At 48.8% G+C, this 13,757-nt stretch overlaps 1 protein-coding gene across 1 annotated transcript; it reads right to left on the minus strand.

Moving 5' to 3' along the window:
- Nucleotides 1–4,556: 4,556 nt before the first annotated feature.
- ZDHHC24 (zinc finger DHHC-type containing 24) lies at nucleotides 4,557–13,023 on the minus strand. Its single transcript, XM_043452173.1, has 3 exons — nucleotides 12,662–13,023; nucleotides 11,199–11,476; nucleotides 4,557–7,178 (listed from the first exon to the last, which is right to left on the minus strand). Exons 1-3 carry the CDS (start codon nucleotides 12,940–12,942, stop codon nucleotides 6,883–6,885), a joined length of 855 nt encoding a protein of 284 aa, XP_043308108.1. The 5' UTR covers nucleotides 12,943–13,023; the 3' UTR covers nucleotides 4,557–6,882.
- Nucleotides 13,024–13,757: the final 734 nt, after the last annotated feature.

The raw sequence follows: 13,757 nt of genomic DNA on the forward strand, positions 1-13,757 counted from the left end.
CTGCAACACGTCAGGCTTCCCTGTTCACCATCTCCCAGAGCTTGCTCAAACTCGGGTCCATTGAATCGGTGATGCCATCCAACCATCTCATTCTCTGTCATCCCCTTCTCCTCCTGCCTTCAATCTTTTCCAGCGTCAGGGTCTTTTCCAATGAGTCAGTTCTTTGCATCAGGTGGCCAAAGTATTGGAGCCTCAGCTTCAGCATCAGTCCTTCCAGTGAATATTCAGGATTGATCTCCTTTAGGATTGACTGGTTTGGTCTCCTTGCTGTCCAAGGGACTCTCAAGAGTCTTCTCCAACACCATAGTTCAAAAGCATCAATTATTCACCGCTCAGCCTTCTTTATGGTCCAACTCTCACATCCATACATGACTACTGGAAAAACCATAGCTTTGACTAGACGAACCTAGTACTTAAAAACACATGAACTGCATGATGTGGACAGTGTAAATAAAGCAGTACGAAGTAGGAAGCAGTGCGTGATGCCCAGTGCCCTCACTAGCTAGAGCTCTGAGAAACTACATTAAGGATGAGGAGGGTGGTGCCTTTTTTTAATGTCAGAAAACATGTACCTACTTAGTACTCTATTTGTATTAGTTCCTCAGTTATGTCTCACTCTTTGCAACCCCATGGACTGTAGTCTGCCAGGTTCCTCTGTCCATGGAATTCTCCAGGCAAGAAGACTGGAGTGGGTTGCCATTTCCTCCTCCAGAGAACCTTCCTGATGCAGGGATCGAACCTGGGTCTCATGCACTGCAGGCAGATTTTTTACTGTCTGAGCAGCCAGAGAAGCCCCACTTAGTACTGTGGAATCAGGCAGTTTATAACAAGGAAACAGCCTCTTCCCGTCCTCAGTACTGTGCCACTGCACAGTCATTTCCGGCTCTGTTAGCTTTTCTACAAATATGCTTATACAATATTTGTTGTCCCCTGTCGTAACAGACGAGGCTTTAGCTCTCTCGTGGCAGCACCCTGCCCCCTCCTCTTCTCCCCAATTAGGTAAATCCATATTCACTATTTAGATTACTACATGACTCTCCACTGCAGAGCCAAGAATGGGGCTGTAACTAAATGACCTTTTTGTGTATTTATTTATTTTTCATGGAGTTCATAGTTGGCCTGTTTTTTTCTCCTTTGCTTAGTTTTCTGTGTATACCAGCTGATGGTTCTTCTCCCACCGGGTCCGACAGGTCCTCTGGGCGTGTCCCTTCATCCCCTGCTTAAGGGAGTGCCGTTTGTTTGCTAGAACTGCAGCAAGCACTTCTCCTGGGAATTCTGTTTACCATGTTCTGGGCCAGATTCCTCAATTCCTGGACCCTGTGTCCTTTTTCATAGTTCTTTTACCCCTCACCTGGTGAAGCACATCCACAGGTACCTTCTCTAAAACGTCACTAGAGTTGGGCTTTCCTGGTGGCTCAGTGGTAAAAGAATCAGCCTGCAATTCAGGAGACCTGGGTTTGACTGCTGATCTGGGAGAATCCCACATGCCACGGAGCAACTAAGCCCATGCACAGCTACTGAACCTGTGTGCTCTAGAGCCTGAACCGCAGCGGATGAATCCCGCACGCCCTAGAGCCTGTGTTCCACAAGAGAAGCCACCGCAATGAGAAGCCTGCGCACTGCAACTCGAGAGTAGCCCCTGCTCGCTCCAACTAGGGAAACGCCACGCGGCAGTAAAGACCCAGCACAGCCAAAAAATAAATTATTTTTAAAAGAATCTTCTTAAAACTCACTGGAGTTAAAAATTTTAAGACACCATTTGTCTGAAGATTTTATTCACTTCATACATGTATGTGATAGTTTGGGTCGAAAATTGGAAGGTGAAAGTCATTTTTATGTAAGGAAATCATTTTTAAGGTAGTGCTCCCTTGTATTCTGATTTTTTCGTAATGCTGTTGAGAAGCTCCATGCCATTTTTGCTTCTGACTTTCTCTGAGGTTCTGAAACATCTGACACATTACCATGTGTCATTAGTTGTTATGCTGCGGGTGGAGGTTTGCATCCTTCAGTTCCAGAAAATTGTTTCTTGAGTGATTTCTTCCCATTTTCTCTGTTCTTTCTGGAATTCTGATGAAGCCCACCACTGATAAATAATAATTTCAGAGAGAACAGAACTGAATCATCTAATGTTCTTCTGTCTTCTCTTGTATTATCTTTTGGCTCTATTTTCTGAGAGATTTTTACCTTTCAACTCTTTTCTGGAACTGTTTTTAAAATTCTATTTTATTTTGTTTTTTGGCTGCACCACATGGTATGTAGATCTCAGTTCCCCAGCCGGGGATCGAACCTGCACCCTCTTTAGTGGAAGCACAGGGTCTTAACTGCTGGACCACTAGGGAATTCCCTAAAATTCTGTTATTTTAATTCTCAGCTCTTTTTGTTCTCTGTTCAGTCTTTAATTAAGGTACCTTTTCAAGGACATAGTTGAGTTCAGCACCATCAATCAACTGGATTTAATTGACATCTACAGACTACTTCAACAACACCGAAATACACATTTTTTTGGAGCTCACATAGAACATTCACCAAGACAGATCATATTCTGTACCATAAAAACCACTTAACAGATTTAATAGAAATCATGAAGTGTCTGCTCTCACACCAAAATGTAAATCAGTAACAGAAAAATAATTGGAAGCTTTCAAAATACTTGGAGATTAAAGAGTAGTCTTGTAAATAATACATGGGTCAAAGAAGAAATATCAAATTTTAAAATATTTTGAACTAAATTAAAATGAAAACAACTTATCAAAATTTGTGGGAGCAGTGAAAGCATTGCTTAGAGGGAAATTTATAGCACTGAATGGATATATTACAAAAGAAAAAAGACCTAAAATCAATAATCTACATTTTCACCATGGGAAACTAGGAAAAGAAGAGCAAAAGTAAATCCAAAATAAAAGAAAAAGAGCAGAAATCAATGAGATTGAAAATAGGAAATCAACAGAGAAAAATCAATGAAAACCAAAAGCTGGTTCTTTGAAATCTTAATAGAATCAACAAGAGAAACTGCCTATTTCCAAGTCTAGTACTGGGTAGAAGAGGGGGGAAAAAAAATCTCTCCGGATAATTTTTAACCACATGCCTGCCTGAATAAGTCTGCAACCTGAATTGACAATACCTGGGTGATCCAAAACACCCCTAGCTGAGAATTTAAAGTGCCGGGTTGGTTTGTCATCAGGCAACTGATAAACATATTTCCTCTGTGGAGGAATTTACTTTTAACTCAATCTTAAAAAATCCCCATTGATAAAATTCCAAAAAGTATGAATTCACAGTCAAAACTCATGAATTGCAAGAAAATATGGCATTGTGAGCAAGAGCAAACGATAAACCTGCATAATCAGGCCTCAAAAACTTAAGGTACTGGAATTACCAAACAATATAAAATATGTGTTTTCAATATATTTAAAGAAAAAGGAAACTTAAAATGTAAGACAGCAAGAGTATATAAAATAAGCAAGTCTGAAAAGGAACCAAACAATTTCTAGAAATGATAAAACATTTGACATGTAAAACTCAACAGATAAGTGGGTACAACCACTAAAAACAGAAACAAGAAAAACTTCAGTAGGTTGGTTTAGCAGCTGAAGAAGGACTTAACTGGGAGATAGATGTGTAGAAATTATCCAGAATGCCAGAAACAGAAAATACGAGCTATGTAAGAGACAAGGAGGATGGAGTAGGAAGGTCTAATCAGAGTTCCAGTGGGGACAGAGAAAGATGACGGAGAACTGAAGATAAGACAATTTTCTAGAACAGATGAAAGACATCAATTCATAGAATCAGGAAGCCTAAGGAATCCCATTAAGATAAGTACAAAGGAAACCACACTGGGACACCTCACAGTAAAGCTGCTGAATACCAAAGATAGATAAACCTTTAAAACGGTTGGAGACGAAAAGTATCTTCAAAGGAACAGTGAAGACAGCAGCAACAAAATGGAGACCATAAAGACAAGTTTTCAGTATATGGACAGGAAATAACTATTAGCCTGGGATTCCACATCCAGCAAAAAATAACTTTAAATGAAAAATTAAAAAACTAGAAAAGACAGGTGATGGCACAAAGGGGTAGAAATTTATCCAATAACTTAATTAAAATAGAAAAAGTGACTAAATACTTCAAAGAGAAAACATTTAAAAATCCCTATTCAGGCCATTCTTAGGAGGCAGAGAATGAAAGTAAAAGGATAAAACTCAGCATATTTGGAACAGAAGGGAAATTTCTCAGCCTAATAAAAGACTTTTTTTTTTCTTTTTTTCACGAAAACCAGCAAATATATTTAATGGTGAAATATTGAAATTATTCCCTCTAATGTCAGAAGCAAGTCAAGGGTGCCCATACTTTCCTCCACCCAGACAGAGAGGCAAGAAAAATAAGAGATATAAAAAGTAAAATGGAAGATTTTTTTTTAATCATAGAGATGATAATACATACAGAAAACTCAGAATTTTCAAGTAAATTTTAAATTTTAGGTTTCTTGGACATAAAAAAATTATTTTCATAAGCCATGAATAACAGCAGCACAATATCAAGTACTTAAGTTTAACCAATTTATGAGAAAAATAACTTTATTGAAAACATAATGGAGAGATGCACCATGTTCACGACTGGAAACTTCAATCTCATGTTGATGTTGATTTTCCCCAAACTGATAATATAGATTCAGTTGGGTTCAGTCACAGTTTCAAAGGGGTTTTTATTGATAGAACGTAACAAGCAGATTCTAAAATTTATATGGAAGAGCAAGGGCCAAGTATAGATCTTAGGGGAACACACACAGGTAGATAAAATGATCAGTGGGACAAAAGAGAAAAATAAATTGTATATTTGATGGATTACTATACAGCAAGCAAAAGGAATGCCTTACAGCTACATGTATTAATTTGGGTAAATGTCAGAAACATGGTATTAAAGGAAAAAGCAAATTGCAGTAAAATAAACATGGTGTAGCTTCATTTATATAAAAGTCAGAAACATGCAAAACTTCTATAATAAATCACAGAGCAAGCAAGGGAATGATTCAGCAGCAGTGTTTCCTCTACCAGGGAGACGTACAGCAGGGACTAGAAAGGAAAGGGTATCCACCTGCATTGGGAGCGCGGAGTCTTAACCGCTGGACTGCCAGGGAAGTCTGGGTGTCCATTTCTGAAGTGGGCGTGGGGAGGGTGTTCTTTAAATATTTCCTTGCATCTCTTCACTATTTAATTCAAAACCAAACAAAACAAGAAAAGATTCTAGAGGATGGGGGTAAAGCAGAGAAGGAAACGGGAAGTCTGCCAGAGCTTATGTACAAAGAGACAGCTACAGCAAGTTCCTAATAGAGTTAAATAGTAATAGTGCATGCTGTTTAAAAAAGCAAAGTCCTAGCAGCTCAAACCTTCGGGGGCATGGGCAGAGCCTTGGGCTTCTCTGAGGGTTCTTGGAAGGCAACCTGCCATGTCATCGGAGGGCTACCCCCTGCCTCAGCAGCATTTGTAGATTTTAACTCAACCCGACTTTTGGTCCAGCCCCACCCTCCCCAGTTCCCCCAAGACACAAAGCTTCTTCAAAAGCCCACACCTCCACCGCAGTGGGGTAGCTGCTTGGCTGCAAGGGGTCAGGTGGGTCCTGTGGGGAGGGACAGTCTAGCTGCTCCTCACAGAGACCTTAAATCAGTCCCTCTTGTCGGCCCCAAACCTCGCCTTCCATGGTGCTGGTGGAACACCAGACCCTCTCCAGGGCCTCTGCAGGGCTTGGGGATTTGGTGGACTCTTGGCCCCTCCCTCGGGGAACACTTAATTGCAGCGTCTGGTTCTCTGGGAGGGTAAATGAGCCTCTATCCACTTTTCATCTCTCGAGATGTTGTCAGGTTCTTTGGTCTACTGCTGTCTCCCTATTTTCTGTTTGTAAATTTATATCATTTTTCATTTCTTTACTATCATTTTAGATTTTAAGAGGAAACAAGTAAACTTACATGGCTAAACTTGCCACGTGTAACGGGAAGTGTCTACTCACTATATTTAAATAAGTGTTTAACCAGGAGCTCCCGAAGAGGACAGAGAGGAGGAGCTTAGCCATCTCGGCACCATCCTGCACAGATGCTTGAACATCCCTCCCCCCACCACCCGGATTTCTCTGCCTTGATTTTTTTGGTCAGGCAAAAAAGGGTGAAGTACAAAGTGCAAAGATCTGGGTTCATAACTGGACTCCTCCATTTACTACCCCGTGAAATCTTATCACATCACCTCTCGGAGCGTTAACGTTCTTCACTGGCATAATTGCTGCCCAGGGTACTGGGTTAGCTGGAGACAAGTTCAGTGAGGTTGTGGCTGCTGACAAGCTCCTCACTATAAAGCACTCAACCTGGGAAGAAGTGTGGGTTCTCATACCCCTGGACCACTACATTCTGTCTTAGCCTGCTGTACCCTGACTCCCCAGCCCCCCTGCCCCAAGGCCACAGGAGGCAGAGCTCTGGATCCTCACACCCTCAGGCATTTTGTGGTTCCCAGGCCTGACAGTCAAAGGAAACAAAAACAGCAGCCCGGGCCACGGAGGAGGACCAAAAACCCACAAAGCTGGAGGGAGTTCCAGAACCAAGTGGGCACTTTATTAACCTGGCGATGGGGCAGCCAGGCAGGCTGAGCAGCCCCTTGCCAGACCTTTCACAGTCCTCAGGGGCCACTGACAGAGGCTGAATCGCAGGGCCCAAGCCCTGGACCCTAGGAGTCCAAGCTGGGCATGGGCAAGCCCAAGGGTGGTGATGGGAGTTGCTGAAAGCAGGCATCAAGTACCAGCCTGCCTCCCTCTGAGGCTGGGGGTGGGGGTGGGCCTGAAATGAGTTACAAGTCCCCTCTCCTCGCCTGGGGCAGCTTGTACAAGCTCAGGTGCTTCCTGGAGTCAGGAAGCCATGAGTCCCACGTCGGCTGCGGTCTGGAAGGTGATCCCGTCCCCCGGCAACGGGGAGGCCAGAAAGGGCCAGAGCCAGACGAGGACCCAGCGGGGCCCCAGAGCTGCCTGCAGGTTGTGGCAGGGGCCCAGGTCGTACACGTGCTGGCCCCGAGCCCACTCCCACGTGGTCTGGCCCCTGAGCAGCAGCATCCCGTGGAAGAGCAGTCCGGCCCCGCACAACAGCGCGCCCGCCACGCACGTGTCAGTCACGAAGGCCAGGGCGAACTGTGCCAAAGACACTCTGCCTGCAGGGGGAGAGCAAAGAGGGTAAGGGAGCAGCAGCAGGCCCAGCCCTCCCAGAGCCTGGCCCCTGCCCTCCTCCCGTCCCCTCCTCCGCCATGGAGCAGGGCGCGTTCTTCTGCTCAGCGACCTGCAGAGTCACTGCTCCCTGGCCAGCTTGTGCTGGCTAATGGGAACACACTGGTGAACTGGGCACACACGGCCCCCTGCCCTAGACACAACCTTCACTCCTGCACCACGCCCTTGTGAGCACCCCCCACGAACACCAGGCTAGCATCTCCAGTCTCAGGGAACTCACAAGAGATTCAAGAGATCATGTCTCAGTTACTTAATGACAAGACAGCTGTGATGGGTGTGATGCCAGCAAAAGCATCCTGGACCATCCTCATCTATAACAGGTAATAAGTATCAGCTGAACCAGTGAACTGCAAGATGCTGTGAAATGTTTCACCAAGCGAGAGAAGTCCGACACAAAAGGTCACGTATTATATGGTGCCATTGATACGAAATGTCCCAAATAGGCAAATCCATGGAGACAGAAGATCAGTGGTTGCCAGGGGCTGGGGGCACTCGAGGGTGGGGGATGGGGAGTGACTGCTTAAGGGGTAGAGGCTTTCTTTTGGGGGCAATGAAAATGGTCTGGAATTAGACAGTGGTGATGGCTGGACTACACTGTGAGTATACTAGAGACAGCTGAATTGTGCATTTGAAAATGGTTACAATTATGAGTTTCATGCTATGTGAATTTTTCTTCAGTTAAAAGAGCTGGCTTCACTGCTCACCTGAAATTATCACAACATTGGTAATCGGCTATACCTCAACACAAAATAAAAAGTTCAAAATAAAGACAGAGCTGAGCTTCTCTGGTGGCTCAGTGGTAAAGAATCCACCTGCCAATGCAGGGTTCGATTCCTGGTCTGGGAAGACCCGCATGTCACGGAGCATCTAAGCCTGTGTGCCACGACTATTGAGCCTGTGTTCTAGAACCTGGGCACTGCAAGGACTGAAGTTTGCACACCCTAGAGCCCTTGCTCTGAAACAAGAGAAGCTACTGCAATGAGAAGCCCGCACTGCAACTAGAGAGTCGTCCCTGCTCACCACAACTAGAGAAAGCCTGCTGAGGCAAAGAATACCCAATGCAGCCAAAAACAATGAATGAATTAAAATGCAAAAATTAGTTTATATAAAAGAGCCTATGGTGGGGGTGGGGAGATGACATGCAAACTTATTAAGAGGCTCAGGGAAATAAACTTCATCTGTTTTAAGAGAGTTGTCTATTTCGGGTGGTGTCTGAAGTTTGCCTTTTCATACTTTTCATGGGGTTCTCAAGGCAAGAATGCTCAAGTGGCTCGCCAATCCCTTCTGCAGTGGACGATGTTTTGTCAAACCAGTCCATCCTAAAGGAAATCAACTCTGAATATTCATTAAAAGGACTGATGCTGAAGCTGAAGCTCCAATACTTTGGCCACCTGATGCGAAGATGTGACTCACTGGAAAAGACCCTGACACTGGGAAAGACTGAAGGCAGGAGGAGAAGGGGACAACAAAGGATGAGATGGTTGGATTGCATCACTGACTTAATGGACCTGAGTTTGAGCAAACTCCAGAAGATAGTGAAGGACAGGGAAGCCTGGTGTACTGTAGTCTATGGGGTTGCAAAGAGCTGGGACACGACTGAATGACTGAACAACAAGTGAAAGTTGAGGAGGTATTTGCTAGGTGAAGAGAGGAGAAAATACTCTGTTTGAAGGTCCTGAGGCAGGATGGAGAGATGTCTGCAAAACTACTGAGTGGATGGTTCTGGAAGCTCAGGAGAGAAGCCCAGCTTGGATGTGCAGATTTGTGAGTGGTTGGTACCCAGGTGGTTCTGAGATCCAGCAGAGTGTGTAGGGAGATGAGAACGGTGCCTCAGCCAGGAAACCAGGTCTTTGGGGACCAGAGAGAGGGAAACCAGAAAGGAAGGAGGAAACTCAGAGTACAAGCTGTCAGTGACGTCCAGGTAGAGTCCTTTCAGGAGGTGGAAGGCCATCAGTGGTAGGAGGCTGAAAGGTCTCATGAAGCAAGAAGAGAACTCAGAAGGCTCCTCTGGGTTTCATGGAGACAGAGGCCAGGGGACTGTGGCAGTGTTGAAGAATGGGTGGGGGCAGGAGCCAGTTTGGAACAGGGGTGGGGAGAGGCAAGGAAAAGTAGCCTCTGAGCCCAGCCAAGTTCTTTGACTTGGCAGCTAATGGAAGAGCCAGAAAGCCTGAGCTGGAGGAGGAGGACATAGGATGAGAGAGGCCTGGTACCAGCTGGAAAACCCAAAGGAGGCCCAGGAAGGCAGCCTGGAGTGGCCGGAGGAGAGGCGACCCACAGTGTGAGGCCTCCAAGCAGGGAGAAGGGGCTGGGTACCCAGGGAAGTTGGGGTAGTCAGCCTCCGCCCCGGGACAGGACAGCCAATTCTGAACTACTTTTCTCTGTGATGGATTTTTAAGAGAGATGGGGGTTTGGAGGACAGGAAAGTGGGAAGGTTTGAGCTGCAGTGGAGGACAACCAGGAACTACTGAGGGCCTGCTGAGGTCACAGCCGTGAATGTGACAAGTATCAGCTGTCACGAAGGACCAGGCATGTCTGGCAGCTCTAAGGAGACACAAGGGCAGACACAGAGGAGCCAGGAAGGCACAGTGGAAGGAAGATGGAGCCGAGAGGCCGGAGATGCTGCAAGAGGTTGGTGGAAATGAGGGCGGTGAAGTGGCAGGTGCTGACGGACAGAAAGGTGAGGCCCAGGAGCTCCTGTCACAGAGTAAAGAGTGAGCTGGGTAGGAGAGGAGGTGGGAGCAGAGAGGAGGTGACTGATGGGGTGATTTGGGAGGTGACACATTTTGGATTCTGATGGACTGGGGTGGGATGTGGGAGGCGAAGATAAGAAACTGGGCCATCGGGGCCATTCACCCAGACTTTTGGATGCCGATGCACTCAACAAGGCCCAGGGCTGAGAGAGACTTGGTGATGGACTGTCTTCAGTGACTGTGGGGAGCAAGTGGGAAACCGTGGATGACCAAGGGGGGTCATTCGTTCAGAGAGGAGCAGCTGAGGGCTTGAGTGTCCATGGAGGCAGGGAGGTCACTGAGGAGGGCAGTGCAGGAAGCCAGGGTCGGCAGAGGAAGGCCCTGACAACCCCACTGGGCCTCCTCCCAAGGTCTCCCCTGGGCCGCAAGGAGGGGATCCTGGGGACAGAGCTGGGTCTGGATAGGATAAGGAGACATACTCGCTGTTCGGGGTGGTCCGGAAGTTTAGTAACTGCAGGACAAGGTTACAGAGAAGACTGTGGACAGCTCAGGAGGAAGGGGTTGGGGAGAGGAATCCCAAAGCATCACGGGGGGCATCATGGGGGCAGAGGACAAAGTAGGAAAGGCCAGTGGGGTTTCTGTTTTCGGTGGTGTCGGAGGAGAGTATGTTCATCCAGAACACAGCCACTCAAGCAGCCTCCTGATCCAAGACGTCCCCTCCCAACTTCCAAACACCGGACCTCTGCCTGCCTGTAACCTTCACTGGCTCCCCACTGCCCAGCCAAGTGAGGGCCATCTCCTCACGTCACATTCAAGGCCCTCCATCACCCAGTCCTCATCTACATCCTAGCCTTAATCCTCACGTTTCCCTCCAAATGTCTTCCCTGCTCTCAACCTCCAAGTCTGTGTTCACGCTACTTCTCTAGGTCTGAATGCCACCTCCCTACTGAGAATACTCCCTCACCATCCCATCTGCCCCGCCCAGTGAAATCCCACCAGTCTTTCCTCCTCTGATTCTCTCAGCCAGAGCTCTGTACCTGTGTCCAGGCCCTGTGATTTACCAGACTGCACACCCACGTGAATACCCAGCTGCCCCTGCCTCCTGAAACTGACCTTGGGACTGGGTCCCTAGGGCACTACCTGGAGAACCCGCCAGGAATCCCATTGCCCACCAGGATGGGCCTCGGCCTCTGTGGGGAGGTTCTCCCGACCCTCCCCCCCATATACACACACTCCCCCACATCCAGGGCTCCCCACCTGTGAGCAACATGAGCCAGGGCAGCAGGAGCAGGGCGGCGGTATGGAGGGGTGTGTGGGCTCGCAGCAGGGCCGACAGGGCCGGGCCCAGCAGCACAGAGGCATGCAGCAGGACACCCGCGCCGTGGAGCAGGAGACACAGGAAGGGCCGGTAGTTGCGGAAGCCCACGCAGCGGCCCAGCAGGCGGCAGTGGTGGTCCCGGCGGAGGATGCAAATGCGGCAGGCTGAGCAGTGCCCACTGCGCGGCGGCACCTGGCTTTGGCACTGGTAGCAGTAACTGCAGGGAAGGAACCACAGGATCAGTCCCTCCAGAAGCTCGGAGAGCCCATCATGGTGCCTGGATCAGCCCCTGAGCCCATCCTGGGGAACCAGGCACAGCCCCTTCCCTTGCTAAGCTTCAGGTTCTTCACGGGGGAGTAAATGCAGGCTGAACACCACTTCCCAAGCCTTTCCACTTCTAGCACAGCAGGTCTGACAATGCCAGTCCTGAGGTCTTTGGCTGGTTTCTGACATCTGGGAGCAAACTTTTGTCCTCCACTGTTACCAGCTTGGTCCAAGTCACCGTGAACTCTGCCCTGAATTATTGCAACAGCCTCTTGACTGGTCTCCCTGATTCCACCTTTATCCCCTCTACTGTAGTCTCGCCCCAGCAGCCAGACCAATCCTTTAAAAATCTAAGGGGAATTCCCTGGCGATCCAGTGGTTAGGACTCCTCACTTTCATTGCTGAGGGTCTGTGTTTGATCCCTGGTCCAGGAAGTAAAATCCCACAAGCCTGACAGCGAGACCAAGGAAAAGAAATAATAAAATAAAATCTAAATCATATGCCTCCTCTGCTCAAAACCTTGAGATGGCTCTCCATTTCACTTCTGGTAAAAAGCAAAGTCTTCAAAGTCTGTTTACAAAGTCTTTATATCTCTAAACTCTCTTCTCCCCCTGCACACCACCTCAGCCACACTGGCTGTCTTGCTGTTCCCGAAACATGCTGGGCACACAACTGCCTCAGAGCCTTTGCATCGCCTGTCCCTTCTGCCTGGCACATTCTTCCCCCAGATGAATATGGCTAACTCTCCCTTCTCCTTCAAGTCTTTGCTCAAACGCCACCTTCTCTATGAAACCTACCTTGACCACCCTATTTGAGACTGCACTTTTTCTGTTTCCTGACCACCAACACCTTCTAACATTCTGTTATTTATTTATGACCCTGAAGTTTATCATCTGTCCCCTCCCCCACTGAAATCAGGAATACGTTTTATTGTACCTCCAGTGCCTGGAATAGTACCCTGCACATAATAATGTGCTCAATAATATTCGTAAGTGAATGAATGAAACTCGTTCTGCCTTCTGGTTGTAAAAGAGTTCTCTGGCTCTAACAAGCGGCTCAAACACCTTCAGGTCCTAGGGCCCTCCCCCTGCGCCAAGCTCCCGCTTCTCCCCCGCGCCAGATCCCGAGCCCCACTCACGCCCAGCCCTGGCCCAGACCACGGCCGGCCAGCATCACACCCCGGATGCTGGGGTCCGAGCGCAGGAAGAGCCCCACGTTGCCCAGTAGGTTGAGCAGCTGGAAGGCTGCCAGCGCAACCTGCAGGGTCCGGGCCAAGGGTCCCAGCGGAGGTGGCCCGGGGCCCAGCACTAACACGTAAGCCAGCTCCAGGCCCACCGCCGCGGCCCAAAGCGCGGTGAGCACTAGGGGCAGCCGCGCGGGAGCCGCCTCCGCGGTCCCCACCGCCCAGGGCTGCCCCATGGCCTGCACCGACTAGCGGTAGGACCCCCCCCCCCCAGTACCCCACCGCTTCCGTATTGAGGCAGGGATAGTGGCAAACAGACGTCTGCTACAACCAATAGAAGCTCGGAAGAGGCGAGTGAGCGACCCGGTTCACTGGGCGGGCCCACAGGTACGGAGATGTGATTGGACGGCCTAACGAGCCAAAGAGATGCTTGGAATCTCGTTGGCGCTGGAACCGGGTAGGGCAGCGCTGTTATATCTCCGCCCCTCCGCGGACGCCCCGCCCCTCCCGCGGACGCCCCGCCCCTCCCGCGGCCACCAGGCAAGCTGGCCGAGGTGGCCAGCAGGCAAGGATTGAGTTGCAGCCTTGGTGGCGTCGGGGATTCCCGGCTCAGCACATTCCCCCTCTTCCCCCAGTAGCCCCGATATTAATAGCCCTGCCTCGGCCCATCCAGCTGGCTTGGAATCCCTCTTCATGCCCGAGTGTCTCCCTTCATCACCCCAGAAAACATTCAAAACAGCTCGGCGCCTCGGTGTTTCTGACTGTGAAATGGGAATAGTGGTCCCTGCTTCCCACCACCGCGGCTCAGGAGAAAGGTCAGGAGGAGGTACAAAAGACAGCTTCCAGAGCGGTCTGCAGACACGATTATTCTCGTCATCTTCGTTGTACATATGGGGAAAGACTCAGAGAGGGCCCGTGGCTTTCTCAAAGTCACACAGCGCCCAAGCGGCGGAGCCAGAACGCGAACCCCGGATCTCCGCCACGGGATCCATCCCAGAGCCTCAAAATTCGGCAGTCTCTTAGCCCCAGGACAATCTCCGGCCTGGTCCCG

This window comes from Cervus canadensis, chromosome 29, assembly GCF_019320065.1.
Source record: "Cervus canadensis isolate Bull #8, Minnesota chromosome 29, ASM1932006v1, whole genome shotgun sequence".
NCBI classification, from domain to species: domain Eukaryota; kingdom Metazoa; phylum Chordata; class Mammalia; order Artiodactyla; family Cervidae; genus Cervus; species Cervus canadensis.